General features: G+C 39.4%; 1 protein-coding gene across 7 annotated transcripts in view; it reads left to right on the top strand.

The window, feature by feature from the left end:
- Positions 1 to 18,467, top strand: part of CEP128 (centrosomal protein 128) — a 390,388-nt gene that overhangs the window by 307,168 nt on the left and 64,753 nt on the right. For all 7 annotated transcript variants that reach the window (XM_025869528.2, XM_025869531.2, XM_025869529.2 and 4 more), the window contains one exon: positions 8,783 to 8,832. In XM_025869528.2, the coding sequence (XP_025725313.1) occupies positions 8,783 to 8,832 (50 nt within the window). The remainder of the gene's footprint in view (positions 1 to 8,782; positions 8,833 to 18,467) is intronic.

Here is an 18,467-nt window from a genome sequence, read left to right as displayed (position 1 = left end):
AAAAATCAATAGAAGAAGGAAATTTTATTGGATTTATCTATTTATTTATTTTTATTTTTATTCTTTTTTATTTTATTTTATCACCATACATTACATCATTAGTTTTTGATGTAGTGTTCCATGATTCATTTTTTGCATACAACACCCAGTGCTCCATTCAGTATGTGCCCTCTTTAATACCCATCACCAGGCTAACCCATCTTCCCACACCCCTACTATTAGGACTTCATCAAGATAAAAAGCTTTTGCACAGCAAAGGAAACAGTCAACAAAACCAAAAGACAACCAACAGAATGGGAGAAGATATTTGCGAATGACATATCAGATAAAGGGCTAGTATCCAAAATCTATAAAGAACTTATCAAACTCAACACCCAAAGAACAAATAATCCAATCAAGAAATGGGCAGAAGACATGAACAGACATTTCTGCAAAGAAGACATCCAAAGGGCCAGCAGACACATGTACTATTTATTACTGTGTTCTTTCTTCCTCATCTTCTAAGATTCCTTTTTTTTAATCATTTCTTCTCTTTTTCAGATAACTTCCATAGCCACTGTTTTAGTGTAGGTCTGCTGACAACAAATTAATTTTTCTTCCTGAGAATGCCTCAATTTCACCTTCGTTCTTGAAGGATATTTTCAATGCTTTGCAGGATTCTGAGTTGTCGGTTCTTTTCTTCCAGCATTTAAAAAAATGTGTTATGACCTGTATGGTTTCTAATGAGAAATTCACTAGCATTCTGATTGTTTTCCCCCTATAACTAAAGTATTGTTTCTCTCTCACTGCTTTCAAGATTTGTTCTTCATATTTGTTTTTCAGAACTTTGTCTGTGATGTTTAGAGTAGATTTAGGGTAGACCCAGGAGTCTGAAATGCCCAGTTGAGTAGTAGGTGCATCAAGAAATCGCACAAACTTTTGTAGCTTCCACAAACAGGAGATGATCGAAGAACAAGTCATAAACCTAGGATTTCTATGAGCCCCAAAATACGTGCTCACTTGCACCTTATGAGTCTAGAGCCAAAATGGGTCTAAGATAAACTGCCTTCCAACCTGAGGAATTTAAATAAAAGTGAAACTTCTATTTCATGAACACTCTTTAGAGGTAGTATATGCAGAAAGAAGCATGATTTTATGGCTAGATACGAGCATATGAAACTTATTCTTGGAGTGGTGTTTACAATAGATTATAAACTTCTCTTCCTCATTTTGCTAATTGTGACATGTAGTCCCACTGGCCAAGACAGCCCTCAGACCAATTTAGAACAGTGACTTATTTACTAAAGAATATATTCTTTCTCTGTTGTGTTGCTAATAAAAATGATAAAAGTCTTAATAGGTGGCTGAGTCAGAACATTTTTTTCTACATCTTGGTGTTTTTCCAAGCCAGAGCCAAGAATGAGATGGAATGGGATAGATTATTGTGTTGTTTTCTGTAGGGTAGCACTTTTGCGGAGAAGAGGCTTTAAGTCTCTAAAGTTGTCAAGATGGAAAGTTTCACCAAAAGTGAATTGACATCAAATAAAACATGAGTACCTGTATTTGGATGTTTTACCACATACCCAAGACAGACAGTGGATTATAAACCTTTCATTTATTGGACTATTTGGGCTCCATCTGTAGACCAGTATGTTGTTTCAGCGTCTGAGACAAACCACAGAGGATAGCCATACTTTTTTAATGTTGTTCTTCATTTTAATCTGTGTGTTTTCTGTGGTCAGTCCTGATGAGAAAACTCTTAACTCATATCCAGATATGTACCAGTGGGTGGCAGTAGATATGGCAGAGTTCTAAATAAAGTAGGTACCAATCACAGATGAAGTCTAAAAGCTGTATGCTGGAGGGCTTTTTTTGCTTGTTTTAAAATGCAATTGATTATTTTTCACACATTTTCCTGACTTTAGCAGGCATACTGAAGGGTAATTTTTAAAATAATAACAACAGCTAACGTATATATGATTCTTACTATGTACCAGACATGATTTTAAGTGTTTTACATATATTAATTTAAAAATAACACATTTGATTATTTTCAGGGTATTTTGGCTAAGGTACAGTCCTATTATTCGTTTATCCTATTTACCTATAGTAGTGTAACAGAACAGAACAAACATTTGCTGATAAATATTATATTAAGCAGAGGAATTATTCAGCTATCAGCCGTTGATTTAAACAGATTTTTTGTTGTTGTTTTATCTTGTGAGATATTCTGTACATTTTGTGATGAGCACACCTTGCCAAAAACAACTGCCTTTTCAAATGTTCTAAGTATTTGCTTTTCGTCAAAACCGCATCTCTTGATGTCCTCTCCCAGGATTGAGGAATTTCATTTTGGACAACAGTTAACTATAGGTTTTCTCCCAGATCGTTGTTATGCAGTTTGCTTTAGCAAAGTTTCCTTTCAGTTTGGGGAGGCATTGGACAATGTATAAGCATTTATGATAGAGTTTGGAATAATATGTCATTTCAGTACATCTTGAAAAGCAAAGGAGGATAGTCAATTTTTTGTGAGAAAAAGTACTGAACCCTGATTCAGTTTAGGAGCCCTGGGCTCAGGTTCATGCACTTCTGTTCACTAACTGTGTGACATTGACAGAGGCTTTTGCCCTTTGGGAACTCAGTCCTCATCTATAAAATGTGAGGAGGTTGGATTAGATCAGTGGTTTCCAATTAGCATAATTTGGAGTTTTATAGCTCCATGGTGGCACCACAGGGGTTGATCCCAGGATAGGAATGAAGTCCCAACAGGCTGGCCCCCAGGTCCTCTCTTCTGCTTTCACCTAAGAAGCTTCCTTTTAGCTCTTTAAATTACTATATTTATTTATATACTGTATACACTTGAAAGTGTGTATGATTTCATTCGTAAGACAAAATTCTACTTGTTTTAAAAAATAAAAGATTGAAAACCCTGGGATTAGGTTATTTCAGTGATCCCTTCTGTCCCTAAAACATCAATGATTCCAATAACTGGGGAGCCAAAGAAGAAAAAGAGAAATTGGCCGTGGTCTTTAGCATGTAGCTCGTGTCTCACATGTCTAGTATACACCTATGGGAGGCTAGGTCCATCATTTATGACCTCTGAAGGGTTGTAAGGTACTCTTTTATATGATTAATTTTATTATACCACAACTGCCACCCACAAAGAAGAATGACACAAGTTTACTTTTTAAAAAGCTTACATTCTTTTGAGAATTTATACTCTCTGTTGTTTTAGGTAAATATCAGGACATAGAGGAATTCCGAACAGGAGCACTGATTACTAAGTGAGGTATAGGAGCCAGAAGCTAATCTCTGCAGTCATTAATTCACCACATTCTGCTGTCGATGCTCCTCTGTCCAGTGCTGCCGTTATAAATGTTGCTGGGTCTGAAACCCTTGTTTCTATAACTTTCTGTCCATAACCAGCTGGGTGGAGTTATAATATGGATGATATATTTTATAGTAAAGGTTAAGGAGAAAAGTCTACTCCTTTCTAAACTTGATCTCCAACCTTTTTGTGAAGGGTCAAGTTGCTAGATAGATGTGTTGCTCATGTACAGCTGGACATGATTCTCCTTTTAAAAGCAAATAAACAAACAACCTATCTGCTCCCTTGGCTACCAGGAACCAGAATCAACATAAAAAAGTGTCAAAGCTCCTTAAACAGCCAGACCACTAGAGCAAAAACTCTGAAGGAAGTAGTATAAGACCGTCTTAGCCAAAAACATGGTCATGATATATTACTCTGAATGTGCCAGAGAAATGCAAAGTGGAACAAAACAAAACAACACAACCGGATTCTCCAATTCTCATCCATGATGGCCTGCTTTTTTAAATGGAACTTTTTCCCCCTCTAATGACTATATGTCATAATGAGTTAGTATCAACTCATTTAAAAGAGCTGGAGCCAATCCAAGGAAAATACACAGGACTGCTGCCCTTTTCACCAAGAAAAAAAAAAATCTTTCATTAACTAATGTTGATGGAAGCACATTTAGCCTCAGCAATTTGCATGGCAGTTGAATTGCTGTTTGTATTGAACAGCAAACCAGAGAATAATAAAGCAAAACAGGAACATGCCAGTGGTGAGCAAGGGAGCAGGGCAGCCCTTCCACTTTTTCCGTGCTGATCGTTCATTCTAAAGCCGGTAAAACCGGACAATAGGATTGCTCATTAGAACGAGGTGCGCTAATCACACTCTGTTGTCACAGCATCTGTCACTTCGGCTGTCCAGAAGTCTCACCTGTATTCTCTCCTCTTGTGGTTGCAGCAGAGTAGTTGCTTCTCAGCCATATTTTATCAGCACAGGTTAATAACCCTGTTCATCATCCCAAATGTGTGTGCTTGAACAAGGGACCTAACAAGTGAGCAATTGCACAGAGCAGTGATGTAGAGGAGGAGACAGTTTTGGGGATCCAAGTTAAGCAGCAAAGGTAGAGAGGTAGTAGTTAGGGAGGATATGGATATGAAGACATCGGAGCCCTGATCGTTGACATCAGGGAATTTCTAAAGGAAATCAGAGGGATACAAACATGTGCATTTTTAAAAATAACAGTATTAAGGAAGGTACAATTAAGTACCAGTGGTACAAATGAGAGCATGATGTGATATATACACGGCAGGAAGATTGCCCCAGGATTGCAAGGAGAGCAGGGCTGTAGCTGTGGCTTTAGACTAACTAAATAATCTCAAGCAGATCATTTGCCTTCTGGGAGCCTCATGTCTTTGTTTATTGTCAAATGAAGTGCTCACTGTAAAATAGAACGTTCTTGCCAATTCTGAGTTCTCCAAGTTTCCGAATAAAGATAAGAAAGGTCAGTACAGCCACACAACCAGAGACTTTTACAACTGACAGCAATCCAACTAAACCTAATTTAAGTACAAGCAAGAAGGAAAGGAAGGGAGGGGAGGAAGAGAAAGATGGAAGGAAATACGAAAGGAAGGAAGAGGGGGAGAGAAAGAGAGATGGAGGGAGGGAGAGAGGAGAGTTAGAAGTTCAAGAGTTACGTGGGCTTCAGGCAAGGGTGGATCTTGTCCTCAGCCTACTCTTTCTCTGTCTCTTGGCTCCGCTTTCTTCTTTACGAGCTTTGCTCTTGTACAGGTTCCTTCGGCATAGTAGAAAACACAGCCTAGAAAGCACCAGGCTAATATCAGCTTGTGGCTTCAGAAGGAGAGAAATTCTACCAATTTTTGCCTGTTGTGGACAGGGTTTGGTCCCTGTGTTGTTAGTGGGCCAGTCTGGAGCTACTTGGGGCTTGAGCTGAAGCCTAGCTGGAGGGGGGCAGCTCCTGTCTGCCGGGCATGCTGTTAGCAATTTAGGTGGCAAGCATTGGCACCTCGCTGGTTCTGACAGGTGTCCGTGTGTGTCCAGGTTGGGGGCTGGGGGAAGGGAAATGGTGCCCACCAGCTCTTTTATTCTTAGAGAATGTCGCCCAATGACCCCTGCCCCTTCAGCTCACACTCTGTGATTAGTAAACAAATCTCTTTCCCATGTGTCCCAGGCATGTTTCAGACTGTTGCTTCTGTGCTGTATCTCTGCAAGGCTCTTTGTCGTGCTGTCCCTTTAAGGGTGGAGACTCAGTTCCTCTCACCCTCCTGGCTCTCCCAGAGCCCAGCATGATTATTTTTAAAGTTCCAGGTGTTAAGTGCCACTGATTATGAGAACTCCTGACATTGTGCGCTAGGTTTTCAAAGTCAAATGTCACAGGATTCCTCTTCCCTGTGAGCGTTCCCCGTGCCTGGGGTGCACACTGTGAGGCTCAAGCTGTCCTTCCCTCCTGAGGACAGGTGAGGGTCTCTTTAGCTCCCAACAGCATCTCTGCCCTTTTTATCCTTTTCCACGTGGCCTCTTCTCTACATTTAGCTGTGAAATGTCTGTTCTGCCAGTCTTCTGGGTTATTTACACTGATGTGGGCACTATCTAGTTGTAGCCATGGGATGAGGTGAGCTTAGGGTTCTACTCCACCATCTTTCCCAAAAGTCTAGAGGTTCTGTATTTTAAATGCCAACTGTAGGAATCTCTTTGTAGTTTTTGTTGTTGTTGTTGTTTGTTGTTGTTGTTCAGCTGTCCAAAATCAAGCATTCCAATTGGTATTAGCTTTGTTGGAAAAGCAGCATAACCTCTATTATGTATTTGGAGAAAATTGAGAACATAATTTTTAAATTGCAATAATTCTATGAAGTTCTGAGGGTGACTGAATATCTTTACATTTATAATTTTATTAAATCTGTGAGCTGAGTTTGATTATACAAGAGATCCAATACCCATTATTTATCTGCTGTGTTTTAGCTAAGGTGTTTGGTGTTTGGAGGAACAAGATTAATTTTCTTTGGTGGTTGATGGACCCTACTATCCATTACCCCAGGTCCAGTGTACCATTAAACAGTGTAATTCACTACAAGGGGCCTAGCTCAGAGAACCTTCTAATATCTAGAAGTAGTGAATCAAAATGGCCAGGTTCACCCAGGGACACAATAGTGATCTTTTATCTTGTGAATATTCAAGAGAGTTGTGTTGAAGACACAACTTACTGAAACTGTTGTTTTTAGCCTGTCTGATACCCAGTCCTCCTTCTTTTATCAGTTCCCTGATCTTTCATTTAGAAACTATCCTTTCTGTTCTTCATCTACTCCCTTTGGGATTATCAGTGGAAGTGCTCCATCCTTTCCCCTAGCGAAGCAGTAGGCAAGAGATCTAAGGCTCATTAACTTTTTTGTTTGTGGAATTTCATCTGGAGTAGAGTCACACAAAGACTAGAGGCACCCAGGGTAAAATGCCCATTAGTTCATGCTCCTTACATCCCTACTGTCCCAGACCAGTTGTTACTCTCTGTAGAGTCTGGATCTTCTTTTCCCTTGCATCTGTTAGTTACTCTTATATCTTTCTAATAAATTCTGAATGCTTCTTGTACAGTTGACAAATGGCTGCTGTAAGTTTGCAAGTGCTGGGTACCAAACCATCCCTCAATTTCATGTCTATAGATCATGATTCTGTGAGTTGGGGTTGCCCCTGGGCTCACTGGGCAGTTTGATCTCTATCGAGCTCCCCTTCTGAGTCATCCATAGTCCTTCTCAGGCTAGTGGACAGCTATGCTTCTGGGCATTAGCTAGCTGCCAGTTAAGGCAAGCAGCAGGGTGTTGCAGGTGGGAAAAGTCCTGGGCCCTTGTCATCCAGCAGGTTGTCCTGGGCTTGTTCTATGGTGGTGAGAGAGTTCCAAGTGGAAAAATGAAAATGTGAAAGGCCTCGAACTCTCAGGGCAGATGGGCACAGATTCTGCTCTATTCTATTTAGCCAATCAAGTCAGGAGGCCTGCCCAGATGTGAGGTGTAGAAAGTAGATGCGTATGACCTCCTCGTGGTAGCAGCTGCAGTGTCCCAATGCACATGAGTAAGCATTCAGGATGAGGAATTTTTGAAGGCACTTAAACAATCTGCCACCCCCCAAATTGGTTGGTTTCTGTATAGCTAGAGAACCTGCTATGCCAACCAAAGACCCCTTTAAAAATGCCGCCTAATGCCTTGGCTTTCTCCTCGCTTTATTGACCTAACTCTGATTAGGGAAGGTTTGGGAGCCAAAGTCAGCACCTCTCTGGGATGCAGAGCAAAAATCACCTGTTCTCCTGAATCCCAGTACATTGTGTCTTGAGGGGATTGTTTGCAGCTCCTCTGTAGCTGAATTAGCCATGCAGTCTCCCCATCAGTTATACCAGCTGCCAGGTCTCCTGAAGTTTCAGTGTACTGCCTGCTCATTTGTGACAGCACTGTGACTTGGCTACTCACTATAGTGTTGTTTCCTGCTGTATGTAGTACAGCACTTGCTAAAAACATTTGCATTTGCCTTTCTGAGATACATATTGAATTTCTGTAAGTTATATTTTCCTTTTATGCAGCATGGCCTCTTGGTAAGCTATATCAATCACAGAGCAAGGCAAATGCTCATGTTAATGTGCACTGCTGTAGGTGTTTCTTGCCTGTTTTCATCCAACTTCTGACTCAGCCCAGCCCTCTTTCAGTTTGGGAGATCTAATAAGATCATAGCACAGGGTGGTATAGCTGCAGGCAGAAAATTCTGCTTGCCAAATATATTTTCCTTTATAGCGAGTTTGTAAATTAATGTAGAGCACTGAGATACCATGGCTATATGCAGGCATTTAGACAGAACTCTCTTCAGTTGACTGTCTTCCCTTCCAGCCACTCATTTCTCTGAGATAATGCCAAGCGCTTGGTCAGATGTAGCTTCAGTGCTTCCCGCCTTCTCAGAGTGAAATGATAATTAATATGACTTTACAGTTAAGGTGGTGTTCTACTTCCATTAATAACACCCATTATTCCAGGATGTTTTAATTTGGTTATAAAAATTGACTCTGGAGGTGGAACGTGGCTTGGGAGCTTATTTTAAGAGCAAATGGTTTGTTTCTAATTTTTCATTAAAAAGAAAAATAAGCTTTTTTTTTTAAAGAAAATTTTGTGTTACTTAAGAGTTATATAAACAGTGGGCCAAATTCCTGAAATATTGATATGATTTTGGATTTGTAAATTAGTTGGCTTTCTTCTGTGGTACCTCCACCAGAGTCCAGACCTCCCAGGGTTTCTCAGCTAGCTCAGGATTAGCAGAGTCCAGAGCTCTGCCCCATCTCTTCAGTTAGGATCAGAGGGCATTTCTTTTACATTCCTTTTCGCACTTAAACATCAAATTCTCTTTCCAGGCATCAGTTTTCACAAGCTCCTGACTGAATTGGGCTTGACCCTGAGAGGCAACTCATTTTCACATTATCTTGATGGGCATTTTGCTTTCTTCTTACAGATCTCCTGGAGGAGACCCACAGAAAAGATGAAGAAATGGAATCTCTGCAGGTAAAGTAAATTCTCCAATAGGGCAGGTATCCTTGGGATAAAAACATTTGTTTTTACTCTGTTAGCCTTTATTGTTGCCACATTCAGACCACTGACAAATGGAGTGAAAAACATGTCAGAATTTTAAAGCCCCAAGTTAGAATTTGCTTCCTTTTGGAAGTGTGTGAGAATATTTATAATCTCCTAAAGTGGGAAGCCAAGTTAGCCCCTGTGCTACTCGTGAAAGGAACCTTTATACCTTGGTATAGCTTAATAGGAACCACAGCATTAAGAAATGAAAGCAACGTCTTTGCAAAGTCATTTCCCCAAAAACAGGGCTGATGAATGAGGATGAATTCATGGAACCTACATTTCGAGTGAAAGTCAAGAGTATTCTGACTCCATGAATGTCATCTACCAATAACCAACCAAGAATATTAACACATATATGGAGCTTAAGACTTTACCTTGTATGCCTCTTAATTCACTATGGATTTATACATAGTTCTTGGACTGGAAAATTGTGTTTAAAAGATTACTCTAGAATTTTAATTGACAGTTCCATGGTATGAGCAATTGATGTTTACTTGGCATCTGACAGAGGTGGTTCTCTCTACCTTTTACATTGGGCTAACTTGCAGATGGGTAGCTCAAGTATCTATATTAGCGGAAACATAATCAGTTATACTCACATGACAGAACCAATTCACTTAACGTCATGCTGGGGATTAAGAACAGTAAATACTTTGGACATTTAGAGTTCTTCCTGGGCCTGGAAGCTGCAAGGCACGACTGAAGAGTGATATAATGAGCTGGCTTGAATGCTTTAGAGGTAAAGATGTTTGCTTCTGGCGAAAGAAGAATGGGTCAAGTGAAACCCAAAGAACAGGGGAAATGTTCTATAATTGGGGGTTCTTCTGTTTAATGGTGTATTTGTTAAAAGAAAATTATTTTATTGATCTAAAAATGAAGAAGAAGAAGATAGTTCTTTTTTGAAGAAGAAGAAGATAGTTCTATATCCCTAATAAAAGTGGCATGTGTTGGCCACAGTTCTGTACAGATTAAATTTTTTTTAACATCTTGAGCTATAGTCAGGTTAAAAAGAAACAGCCCTGGTTGGTCCTGTCTGGGACTAGGAAAAATCTCAAGTGTATACTCACCCTGTCTGAGAAATTAATATCAGAGTCATGAAAAGCAAAGCTTCCATGTATACTAAATGTATATATTGAAAAGGTAATGAAGTCTTTTTGAGGCACTTTGGTTATGCATTGTATTTGCCAGAATAACACATATAAACAAATTCATTGAGTAGAGAGTACATATATGGCCTTTTGAAATGACAGCACAAACTTTTTGAGTTTACTTCTCTCACAATACGAATGGTGGAATCAGTAATCCTGTTAAATTTAATCTGTTGCTTCTCAAATATTTATTACGAACTGGCAGCATTTCCTACCAAAATATCCAGCAAGTGCAATAGAATGCACCAGCCAACTAACTATGGGCATTTATAGATGTAGAGTATCGAGTATGATGTCCAACAGCAGGAAAGTTCAATGCTGGCACTTTGTAGTGACAATTAGTACCTCATAGTAACAGTCTATTAAGAACAAAGAAACTAACACCTCTGAGAGTGCACAAGAGTGCAGAGACACATCACAGAAAACCTTTCATTTTAACACTAAAGGAAAATTCATTGAAAAGACCTATATTCCTGAATTTGTGTATTCATATTATAAATATCACAGGTGATAGTTTTGAGAAGACTGTTATTTAGGTTGAGGGGCACCTGGGTAGCTCAGTCACTAGGTGTCTGCCTTCGGCTCAGGTCATGGTCCCACGATCAAGCCCCGCATCCAGCTCCCTGCTCAGCGGGAAGCCCGCTTCTCCTTCTCCCTCTGCTCTTCCCCCTGCTTGTGTTCCCTCTCTGTCTCTCTCTCTCTCTCTCTCTCTGTCAAGTAAATAAATAAAATCTTTGAAAAAAAAGTATTTAGGTTGAAGTTCTACAGTCACAAAGTAGAACTTTGCGGACGGAGTCAAAGACAAAACAGTTTAAAAAAAAATGATAGCAAAAGATTGGAAATTGATGACTTTGAATTTTAATACTGGCTCCGCTTCTGGGCAACTTTGAGTAACTCAATTAACTTTGCTGTGCCTATTTTCTCATCTGTAATATAAAATTATAAAACTGTCTTCCAGAAGTGTTTAGTGTGGATTAAATTATCCTAGGAGGGAGAGCTAAATATTTAATTCCAATTTACAATGTTAACAAATCCCCATGTATCCAAATTGGAGTCAGTTTTATTTACTCATTATCATCATATAATTATGTATAACAGACATTCTGTATTTAGTGTCATCCTCCTTGAGGATGTTTCCCCATCCTCCTCTGTAAAAAATGTTTCACGTACTCACTGAACAAATACTTGTTGAGCACCATTTCTGTGCAGGGCACTCACCATACTGAGCACTAGGAATACAAAGGCAAGTTGCTTCTACTGATGCCTTCCTGCCCTGGGAAAGTATCTGTTATATAATAATAAGATATTTAAAAACAATATTTTTAAGTCACGTACAAGTCACATAAAATAAGAACACCTGCCTTTATTTGGTGGAGATATAGGGTAGGTTGGGTGGAAGTGTAGGAGGTTGAAGGTGGTGGGTAGGGTGAGCTGGGGTAGAGTGGCAAATCAAGTAGATTTCCCAAAGGAAGCCAATATTTAAATGATAACCAGGAGTTAGCCATGGCAAGTTTGGAGTAATGATCAGTTGTAGGCAATGTGAAGGAGATGGGAAGACCTGAGGTAAAAGAACCTCAGTTTCCTGTTTGAGGAAGTGGAAGAAGCTTGGTATGGTGGAATGTAGCACTGAGAGTGTATTACCTGCTCATTTGTGACAGGAGTCACAATGAATCACTGCTCACTGAGAGAGGAGAGGCAAGACAGGAGTGTTTGTAAGGTAAAGAGAGGACCTCGTAAAAGAGTTAAGGATTTTACCCTTAGTATATGGGAAACCAGTTAAGAGTTTGAAGCAAGAGAACAATATGATCAAATCTTCGTGTTTTTTTTTTAAAGATTCTATTTTTTTATTTGAGAGAGGTGGTGGGGAGGGGCAGAGGGAGAGGGAGAAGCAGGCTCCCCACTGAGCAGGGAGCCTGACACAGCAGCTTAACTGACTGAGCCACTGAGGTGCCCCTCAAATCTTCATTATTTTAAATTTTTTATTGTTATTGTTAAATCTTCATTATTTTAAATAGGTAACTAACTGGCTATAAAGTCCAAAATAACTGGGGGCAGGTAAGATTAAAACCGGAGACCATTTAAGCCGACGTTTATGGGAATCTTGATAAGAGATGATAGTGACCTGGATTGGGTGGTAGTGAGAGCATGAAGAGGAGTGGGTGGTTTCTTAATGTATTTTAAGATCTAAGATTCCATGGGACTTCTGAGGTTGGTTGTTAGAAGGTAGGTAGGAAGAGGCTAAGAATGGCTCCTGGGTCTCTTGGTCGGGCCGCTTCGTGGGTGGCTGTGCTAGTCAGTGGGAGAAAGAGAAGTTGATTAGTTCACTTTTTGATATTTTCAGTTTGGGTGCCTTGAAGCATCCGGGTGGCATGTCAAGAGGGGGTTCATGCATGAGTCTAGGGCTCAGAAGGCGTGTGAGTTGGACATGGATTTTGTTGTCTGCAGATTGGTCTCCATATTATATAGATGATACTGAAAGTCATAAGAGTGGGACGCCTGGCTGACTCAGTAGGTGGGGAGTGCAGCTCTTGATCTTGAGGTTGTGAGTTCAAGCCCCGTGTTGGATGTAGAGCTTTCTTTAAAAAAAAAAAGAAAAAAAAAAGTTGTAGGAGCAATGAGGATCCCCTGGGGGGAAGTATGTAGAATAAAGAGATGAAAAGTTAGGCCAGAACCATAGGGAACGCTCACACTTAAGTTTCAAGCTAAGGATGGAAATCCTGCAAAGCCGTCTAAGACGTAGAGAAAATAATGTCAGGAGGGCAGAGCATCAGGAAGCGTGGCAAAGCATATTTCAAGGGAAAAATAATAAAACTGAGTAAATAAACCCTTGAATCCCCCTAGCTAAGGGGCTTCGGTTTTAAAATTAAAAATTAAATTAAAATTTTAAAATTAAAATTTACCATACAATAAATTTCCTATCATACCTCTCTCTGCAGCCACTCTCGTCTTTCACGTTCCCAAAGATATACTATTTGGCACAGCACATCACCATAATAGGTACTCGGTAAATTTTTGTTGATCAAATAAACAAATGAATACCACCTACCGGCCTCTGATTTGGCACCTATTTCTGGTCTACGCATCAAAAAACAGCAACCATCCCTGTCCTAGAGTTCGTTTTCTGTTAAAAATTTTTGGTGGGGAGGGCTCCTAAGTTCTAGCATTCCTGTGTACACACACACACACACACACACACACACACACACACACACACACGTGCGCGCGCGTACTTTCACTCCCCCTCCTTCTCTCTATCCTGCTGTGTTCCCCCCCCTTCTTTGAATGTAGTATTGAACCAAAAGGTCAATAAGTGAGTGATTTGGCCTGAGCTGTAGTATCAGTGGCAAAGGAAAAGGATATAGTGGTGAGGGAGGCAGGCAGCAGCGGGGAGAGTATTTTCAATCTTTAAGAGGAGTCACAAACAGTGGAGACAAACATATTTGCCAGTGATTTCTATAATACAGTTAGTAATTACCAAAATTCTTCACTGGAGCTTAATATTGTCTGGCTGAGGTGTGTGTGTGTGTGTGTGTGTGTGTGTGTGTGTGTGTGTGTGACATTCATTTGCAGTTACACTGTGTGCTGTTCTTCATAAAAACAGTGTTATCTTTGACTCTCAATGTGTGGTAGGGTACCAGAGTCCTATTGGCATATGGGTTTGAGGTACATTGAAACAAGCAAATCCCTTCTTTAATCCGCTCTGAGATCAGGTGCTGAAACATTTTAAATAGACACAAAACGTAATCCATTTTCCTCATTTTAGTTGAAAAGTATTTCAGTGACTGTCACCTTCCTTGTGATAAGTGGTAATGGTAGGTGCTGCTGTTGCTTTTTGTTTTCATTTTCTGAAGCGCCAACCTACCTGGTTCACCTTTCATCAATTTCTTGCTTTGTGAACCCTGGAGTGCAAATCACACCAGAAGAGTATCATGCTTAGTCATGAAAAGCTGCAAAACGCTACCTACAACACTGACTAAGCAGAATATCTGGAAAACACGTATGCCCCCTCCCCACACTTTGCTGACTTACAGCCATCTCGCTTTTCATTTTATTTCAAATAAGATAAAACTTGATTATGAACATGATTTTTTCCTATTCACTTTCCTCTTTTACTAAGCCATATTCAGGTCATTTTGAGGCACTATCCATATCTATAAATTGGGGACAGTAATAATACTTCATAGGACTATTAAGAGGATTAACTGGGATAAGAAATGCAGAAACAAACCTTGGTACCTGGCAGGTCTTTCATAAATATTAATTCTACACACTGTTTATTTGCACCTACTGCACACCAGACATTGCGCTGCATACTGGGATAAAGTGGTAAATGTCCCTGTGCCCTCCCAGAGTCACCCTCTCCCTCTGTCTGACCCTCCTTGCTCCTTTCGTGGGCAACCATGACTTTAAATTCAGATTTTGGCCAGATTATGCTAAAGGAAGTGTTACATCTTTGGATAGCTACTAAATGTAATGAAACAGTGAAAAAAGGTACATTGTGGCAATAATGAAATTGATTATATGGGTTGAATTTGAACATCAATCTCATTATTTAAGAAGAAAAAAGGAAACATTTTAGTTGTAGGATCTATAAATGTCACCAGTGTTTCTGGACACTTTCTTCATTATCAGTATTTTCATTAGAAATGAACTAAATCCTTCATTTAATTAAAGACATTGGGTTTGTGGGGTTTTTTTTAAGTAATATAATTTTTTTGAGACATTCCAGAAGGTATAAAAAAATACACACACACACACACACACACACACACACACACACACACACCCTTGAAGGATATTAAAGTGGCATTACTGACATGCTGTTTTTCAGATAACCCATAATTATATTTAATTTCTCTCCCAAGTAGCTTCTGGAACCTTCCATTTGAAGGACTTGATTTATTTTTTTAGAAATGTTTTGGGAGTGAGGGCAGGTGTTTGATTTTGTTTTTGTTGCCTCAGTAGTGCTCAGGCAAAAGCATTTGAAATGAGCGGAAGGAGAAGATAATTATTTTCCTCAGTCATTACTTCATTTCAGCTACTTATGGAGTAACCTATGACAGCATGGTGTTTGAAGGGAAAAATAGAACGCGAATTTCTTAGTTCTTTTGGAAGTCTAATAAATATTAATATAGGGGTATTATACTACAAGAAAGAATTCCAGTGTAAAGTTGGCAAATACATTTTTGGAAAAAAACTGGGCAAGAAAAACACCAAAGACAAAAAGCTGACATGGGTAAAAAAATTGCCCTCGTTGAGGTTAGCAGGATCGTGCATTAACGTCTCAGTAGTACCTGTAGATGGCCAGTCCTCCTGCTAAACAACCATGTGATAAGCTGGGCTAGTAAGAGACCAGCTGGATAATTTCCGTAATTTTGCTGTCAATCATTTCTTCTTCTTCTAACTGTAGATGCCCAGAGCCTGTATTTTCAAAACATGTAGTGATTTGGGGATTTTAGAGATTATGGGTACAAATGCAGAGATGGGGCTGCTAAAAATCCCAGAGTTAACTTAGACGGGAAAGTAAGGGTGAAGTTGGGTGCTGTGTTCTAACACTGGTTCTCTAGAAGAACTGAAGGATTCATTAAAGCAATTCTTAAATTGCCCCAGAAATTCTGATTTGCTTGGGAGATACTAAGGTACATTTTTAGAAGTCCCGATTTGAATAAATTAACAAATTATGATTGAACTGTTTATTAAACTAGAAGTTAAATGCAGTATCCTGCTCCTCTCTAGGGTGACCCATGAGAATTAAAATGCAACTTCCATAATTCTAGAAATCAAACATAACGCGTTCCTATGTATTCTTCCCAAGAGGCAAGAATGTAGGCAAATCACATATGTCTCTCTTTCTTTTTCTGATATATGATAAAGAAAATAATAACTGTTGTAAGCAATGACATAAACCAAGCAAAACGTGGGTGATTATGGGGGATGGAGTATTGGGCAACACTGGCCATTTTGAGGACTAGCTGACTTAATGGCCCATTAAAATCTCTTATTTTCTCAAAAGGTAAAGAAGCTTACCAAGCTTAAATTCGGTATGAGGTCTTCACAGAAATAGAACATTAGCAGTCTGTATTAGGGTCAAGCAGGGTCTCAGCCAGTTAGATTTGCACAGTTCCATTTACTATGTCAAGAGGCCACAGGAGAATAGGGAACCAAGCTCAGTAAAATCGATTCCGCTTGAAATTTTAATGACCATTAAATTTTATCACTCTATTTTACCTAAAATTGGCAACTTAATTTTAGTTCCAAATTTATGGCAATAAAACTGGAAAGTAGAAGACCCTGAAAGTGAAGTAGTCACTTCAGTCTCTGTCTGAATGTATGGACGTTGAGTGACTAGATCATTTTCTTTGGAGGATAAAAGAAATATGAATAGGTGGCTGGTTCTGTTTATCCAGAGAGATGCAAAGCATGAGTCTTCAGGATTCAGCAGTCTCCTTTGAGTCAAGCATCTACAAAAGCCTCAAAAAAAAAAAAAAAGATAGACACCCTTTGGAAACATTTTAAAAATGCAAATATAAAGTCTAATTTTTGAGTTCAAGTGTCCAAATTTTACTCTGTGACAAAGTTTTCTAAAAACTTGGTAGAGTAAATGAGCCAAGTGTGTGTTATAAATTTTGTAAATTATTCCCACAAGGGGGGAATTTGTGTGTCTCCATATACCAACCCCTTTGCAGTTGACTCCATGAAAAGCAACACTTCCAGAAAATATCCCTTAGTGCCTTTGTCAGAGTCTGAATTCTGGGCTCCATGAGCACTGGGGCTGATGAAAGAACAGCTTATGTTTTCTCGTGAAAAATGAAAACCATCTAAGTATGTTATGTTTTGCAGTGTTGAGTTTGGGAGTTTTTGCCACATTTCCAGAGTCAACTGTCACCTTACAGTTCGGGCCAATTTCATTTGGGTCGCAATTTAAGTAATCGCTTCAAGACCACTTTCCTTTATGTGTATCTGCTTATTCTTATCAGTCACACCCCTGGATAGGCTTCAGACTTTGGATAAATAATCGTGTCTTCCATTTGGGCTGCTATAACAAAACTACCGTTGACTGAGTGGCTTAAACTAGAAACATTTATTTCTCCCAGTTCTGGAGACTAGGAAAGTCTAAGATCAAGGCAGATTCAGTACCTGCCTTCAGTATCTGGCCCACTTCCTGGGTCATAGCAGGAGAAGAGCAGATAGGACACTCTTGAATCTCTTCTAAGGGCACCATCCCATTCATGATGGATCTGTCCTCATGCCAATCACCTGCTAAAGGCCCCATCTCCTGATATCACTTTGGGGATTAGGATTTCAACCTGTTAATTTTGGACGGAGGAACACAAACATTCAGGCCATAACACCCCATTCTCCATCTTGTCTTCTGTCTCCTGATGACAATGGCAGTTGTGAAAACAATATTCTAAGGGATGACTATAGTGTGCAACAGATTTGGGAACAGATGCTCAGCAATAATACATTTCTGGTTGAAACCATTTACATTGACTGTAAAACAAATCTCTGAGGTTCCAAGTATTAATAGAAGATCATTGAAAGAAACTGTAGTTCTCCCTTCTAGGGCCATCTCCCACCCCCATCTCTGGAAGATTTTCCAGAAGGTAAAGAATCACTGGAGAGGATTTCCCCAGACTGGGATCTTGAAAACTCACAAATACTATGTTTCAATTATTAACAAGTACTGATTTAGTACTTGTTAGTTCCTGTCAAGATTCTGCTAAATCGATCCCAAAGGGTGATGGTCTGTGCATCAAAGGAGAAGAAAATATCACACCCTGGCTGGTTAACGAATGATCTTAATGGTGCCAGACAATGCTTTTGTGTCAAACACTGTGCCAACACTTCTAAATCTATGTCATTGATGCCTTGCATCATTTCTACAAGATAAATACTGTTATTTTCATTTTACAGATAAAGGAGGCACATAGCTCATTCAGCCAGCAGTTGGCCAGGCTAGTACTTATACTAGAATCTGCCTGTCTTTTGTGCTGTTGTACTTAAATGTCTCCAGAGCTTATGGAGAAAAGAATTTCCACACTTTTTTGTTTCTTTGGGTTTTTGGCCTATCCTTCTTTGAATTTCTTCCATCTCTTTTTTTCTAGGAGAATGATTCCTTAGAAAACATATTTACAAATATTTAAGTACTTATTTAGTATGGTAAAATACTAACTCACCCCTTACCTTCTCAAGAAAATTCTATAAGAAGCTGAATGATTTGTTGAAAGTGCCTTAAATAAATCAGGCAATACTGGGGACTAATATTAATGAAAGTCCGCACTGCTTTTCTATTAACTTTAAAACTATTTACAAACCCTTAGGCTCTAAGCTTACATATACATGGCAAATGGTGTGTGTGTGTGTGTGTGTGTGTGTGTGTGTGTGTGTGTGTGTGTGTGTGTGTGTGTGTGT

This window comes from Callorhinus ursinus, unplaced genomic scaffold (assembly GCF_003265705.2).
Source record: "Callorhinus ursinus isolate GAN/ISIS: 27379988/994484 unplaced genomic scaffold, GSC_fseal_2.0 scaffold8, whole genome shotgun sequence".
Lineage (NCBI taxonomy): Eukaryota > Metazoa > Chordata > Mammalia > Carnivora > Otariidae > Callorhinus > Callorhinus ursinus.
This window is presented reverse-complemented; position numbering and strand designations above follow the sequence as displayed.